The following is a 4,795-nucleotide window of genomic DNA, read 5'->3' as shown; positions in this document are numbered from 1 at the left end:
ATGATGTGCATTTGCAGTTTTTACATTTGCAGTTGTCCCCGCAGGTGCAGGTGCCGCCTAATTTACCAAAAAAAGGCAAAAAAAAAAAAAAAAAAAGTAGGAGGGGAAAGATGTGACTTAAAGTACAAAGTGTGAGAGTTTGTATTTAAGTCGTGTCTTTCCCCTCCTTTGTATATTTTGTATTTGCTGTAAAGAAGCCATATATCTTCTGGTAGGACTCACAGGATAATATCACATGAATTTTTGAACTCTTTCGTACTGACCACTTTTAGAAAGATTTGTTTTATTAAAATAAATCTTCTAGGGACAATTTGTATCATGATTTAATCAGCACCATGATGCTGTAAGTGTTGATGTGCTTAGTTCAGAAAGGATTGTTTTTTTGCAAAAGATCCTCAGGAACGAGTTTATTGGGAAAGTGTTGATTCAAGTTACTCTGCAAAGATCTTTTCCAGATTGATTAAATGCATAGCTTGTGTGTTAGGAAGGAGCAGCTCCTCTCCACTTTTAGCCTCATACCTGAATTGTGTGTAGTGAGCCCGTCAGTTCTCTGCCAGATACATGGCCCTCGCTGCGAGTCCTGTGCCCTGCTGAGCCCTGTGACACCCCCAGTGTCTCCTACTTCATTATTTCTCAGGTGACATCCATCCCCTGGGACTCGCGGGCGGCTGTAAGCCGATAGTGCTGGTTAGACTGTTCCTGAAACCACAAGCTGTGGTTGTGGTTCCACAGTGTCCGCTGCCGTCCTGTCCTGCCCCCACCGAGCTCTGTGTGCTCCTGTGTCCTCTCTTGCACCAGCTCTGGTGCCTGTTGGCTGCTGGACAGAGGTATTTGAGCGTTAGCCCAGGAGGAGGAGGGCAGGAACACTCCGTGGGATGGAGGGGGAACCGCGGCAGCTGCTCCACAGTGTCCGCTGCCGTCCTGTCCTGCCCCCACCGAGCTCTGTGTGCTCCTGTGTCCTCTCTTGCACCAGCTCTGGTGCCTGTTGGCTGCTGGACAGGGGTATTTGAGCGTTAGCCCAGGAGGAGGAGGGCAGGAACACTCCGTGTGATGGAGGGGGAACCGCGGCAGCTGCTGCTCACATCACAGAATCCCAGAATCTTCTAGGTTGGAAGGGACCTTAAAGATCATCTTGTCCAACCGTCAACCTCACTGACAAAAATAGACACCCACACAACAAACAAGGAGCATCATCACTAAACCAGACCTCCCAGCACTACATCAACCCGGCTTTTGAACACCTCCAGGGATGGGGCCTCAACCCCCTCCCTGGGCAGCCCATTCCAATGGCTGAGAACCCTTTCAGTGAAAAAATTTTTCCTAATATCCAGCCTGAACCTCCCCTGGCGCAACTTGAGGCCATTTCCTCTTGTCCTGTCGCCTGTGACTTGAGAAAAGAGACCGACCCCCACCTCTCTACACCCTCCTTTCAGGGAGTTGTAGAGAGCAATAAGGTCTCCCCTCAGCCTCCTCTTCTCCAGGCTGAATAACCCCAGCTCCCTCAGCCTCTCCTCATAAGACTTATTCTCCAGACCCCTCACCATCTTTGTCGCCCTTCTCTGGACCCGCTCCAGCACCTCAATGTCTTTTTTATGGTAGGAGGCCCAAAACTGGACACAGTACTTGAGGTGAGGCCTCACCAGTGCCGAGTCCAGGGGGACAATCACCTCTCAGGCCCTACTCCCCACGCTGTTCCTGACACAGGCCAGGATGCTGGTGGCTTTCTTGGCCACCTGGGCACACTGCTGGCTCCTGTTCAGCTGACAGTCCACCAACACCCCCAGGTCCTTTTCTCCAGGCAGCTCCAGCCACTCTGCCCCCAGCCTGTAGTGCTGCAGGGGGTTGTTGTGACCCAAGTGCAGGACTTGGCACTTGGCCTTGTTGAACCTCAGCTTAGGTTTCTGTGGAACTTGAAGCTTAAGGGTAGAAGTGCATAATGCATTGGCATCAGCGGAGGAGACCGAGTTCCTGTGCCACCCTGGGGGGGTTCATTTTCCTCCCAAACCCTGCCGTTTGCTGCTCGGTGGTTAGTGCTGGCACAGCTGGCTGTGGGTCTGTGTGTTAAGCCACATCACTAAAGCGAACGAGCAGCTGGAGGTGGACCGGGGCCCGGAAACTCTTAAATCAGCTTTGCTGCTGCAGCCAACGTTATTGTGCAACGCGCTGCGAGCCTGCGACTCCACCACGGCTTTGAGTTGACATCTTTGCAGGCTGCTGTTGAAAGGAACAGTCTTGCTCTCATTTGTGCAGCTGGCATGAGAGCTCCTGTGACTTTGCAATGGGCCGGAGGAGTTTCTCCTTCCATTTCAGCTCCTGCTGAAAGTTACTTGTCCTCTTTTTTTTTTTTTTTTTTTTTTTTTTTTTTTTCCTTCCCCCATCAAGTCCAGTTCCCTGAGCTGGCCTCATGCTTGGCTGCCTAAACACTAGTGCTGACAAAAGGGAGAAGCTGAGATGTGAGGGCAGGGTTGCTTTTTGCCATTGTCGGCGTGTGCTTTTGTCACATCGCGCTGACAGTGACCGCAGCCCGAGCACACGGAGCGTGTCCAGCTGGGAGCCCCCAAACTGAAATAGCTGAGAGGGTTAATGGCAAAAGGAGAGAGAGAGGGGCCTTACAACTTCCAACTTCTGCTTCTTACCTCCTAATAACTCATTTTAGGTGAACACCTGCTAGATTGTCAGGAACAAAAGATGTTAGGATTGTGTGTGAGGGTCAGACACAAGCTGTGCTCCCTTATCTTGAAAATATTGTTCTTTCCTTTCATGCTGTAATTTAAAAAAAAAAAAAAGGGCTGCTGCAGCATGCCAATAGATCAGATATTGGCATTGTTAAATTATTCTCCCGTGCTGCTGAATAATTTACAAGGGTTGTAATAACCCTTTTTTTTTTGACACTTTTCCCCGCCTTCTTACAGTTGAATAAATGAAACTCTAACAATACTTGGGTGATAAATTATAGGGGAGGGTGGTATTGGGATGAGAGTCCCGGTACTGCTTTAATTTATTAATGCCCAAAGGTGCTGATGTGCCTCTTTCTACCCATTTATAATGTTCTTATAGTATTGGCACTTCCATAATAAAGTTTATTGATCAATGGGAATGTGTGATTTATTTTTTTTTCTAGCATCAGGATTTGGTAGTGGAAGTAATAGGTGGATTCCGGGGAATGGTGGAATGAAAATGAAATTATACATTTCCAGAGGATGAATTTAAAAAAAAGGAAGGTGATATTATGATTGCAAATCTTAAAACTAGATCTTAAAGGGATTTTTGTTACTCAGTAAGATTTTTGGACCAGTCCCTGCTCCTCTTGGGGACCAAATAGTTGATTTAACCTTTGCTGCCACCTGGTGGTCATTCAAGGTAAAGCATGTGATCGCTATAGGGTATCTGGGTTTACGTTAAAAAAGCATTAAAAGTGGGTTCCTGGATGCTGTTACTAACAGTGGTTCGTGATGTCTTTTTACTCGCTCTTACTGCATCTCATGCTCCTGGCATCTCTGCTGGGTACTGACAGCGACTGGTGTTGGTTTCACAAGAGTTTAGCTGGTTCCTGTTATGTTTTCACAATAAACTGGAAACAGTGGGTCGCTCAAATTGGTGTAGAAATGCCTGTTTTGAGGGTATAGTCATAAATTAGAATTAATTTTGGAGTCAAGTGAGCTGCTTGGGATAGGCAGCCTTTCCACGTGTAATGATCAGAACGAGGTGTTCAGAGGGAATGTTGGTGGCTTACAGTAAATACACTTTTCAAGAGGGCTTTGCTAATTGTGCTGAGCTGTGTGCCAGTCGTCTCTCACGTTTCAAAGTGAGGGATTTTTCACTTTGGCATTTTTCAGATGCAGTTTTTCATCACTTGAGGCTATTTGAAACTTGTTGGGAGCTGCTGCTGCTGCCCAGGAGTGCTGAACTTCAGTGCATCCAAGTTCTCATAAACATTGTTTTTATTTACCTTGTATTTTGTCTATTTTCTGTGATTCTGAGAACTGCATTCGGTGATGTATGGTGTTGTAGAGTGCTCACATGCTTCTGTCTCACTGTGCTATGTGCTCTGCACTGGTTTTCTGGATTAGAAAGGTTAAGATTCTTTCTCTTTTTTTTCCCTTTTATGGGGGGTTAAGTCTGTCCAGTCCAGCCCTTCCAACTCCAGCTCCAGCTCCGACTCCAGCTCTGACTCTGATTTCGAGCCATCTCAGAACCACAGTCAAGGTGTGTTGCAAGAAATAAAATGTGTTTAAAACCTTCCGTGCATAAGCTTAAAAGGCTCATGAGAATTAGATCTGTTTTCCCAGCACTATATATATTTAAGGCTAATACAGTTTCTTGTATGCAGCCATATGTTGAAGCTGTGATGCTTCAGCAAAAGAAGGCAATAATGTCATAGTGTAATCATGAACAAGTATTTTTTCTTGTTTTGGCAGTTAATTTACGAATACAGTATCTCTCTGGGTTTGGTTCTTTCCCTGTTGGCTTTGGTTTCTGCCTCGGTTTATAAATGTGTTTGCTGCTGCTTGATCTATAGTGTAACCAGGGTGTTTCTCCTCTAATCTCATATATGCTTTATTAAAAATTATAGATGTGATATTCATCACTTTGCCAGTGGATGACATAGCTGTGGTTTCAGATTCCTCTGCTGATAATCCAAAGAGATAAACTGTGGCAATAGTAAATGTTCTAACCTTAGGAAAAGCTCTGTTGCTACAAACACTCTCTCTTGAGTGACATTTAAAATAGTCCCCAAACACATGAAAAATTTGTCCTTTTGTTTTCATTTTGAAAGAGAGAGGGAGGATTGGGG

The 4,795-nt window shown here is 45.9% G+C and overlaps 1 protein-coding gene across 2 annotated transcripts in view; it reads left to right on the top strand.

The window, feature by feature from the left end:
- Nucleotides 1-4,795, top strand: part of MLLT1 (myeloid/lymphoid or mixed-lineage leukemia; translocated to, 1) — a 42,307-nt gene that overhangs the window by 27,477 nt on the left and 10,035 nt on the right. The window contains exon 6 of one of the 2 annotated variants that reach the window (XM_014961633.1): nucleotides 4,119-4,206. In XM_014961633.1, the coding sequence (XP_014817119.1) occupies nucleotides 4,119-4,206 (88 nt within the window). Of the gene's footprint in view, nucleotides 1-4,109; nucleotides 4,207-4,795 lie in introns of both variants that reach the window. The other variant, XM_014961632.1, reaches the window with a different exon arrangement.

Source organism: Calidris pugnax, unplaced genomic scaffold, assembly GCF_001431845.1.
Source record: "Calidris pugnax isolate Ruff unplaced genomic scaffold, ASM143184v1 scaffold431, whole genome shotgun sequence".
Classification (NCBI taxonomy): Eukaryota; Metazoa; Chordata; class Aves; order Charadriiformes; family Scolopacidae; genus Calidris; species Calidris pugnax.
Note: the sequence above shows the minus strand (reverse complement) of the source record. Positions and strands in the feature narration are given on the sequence as shown.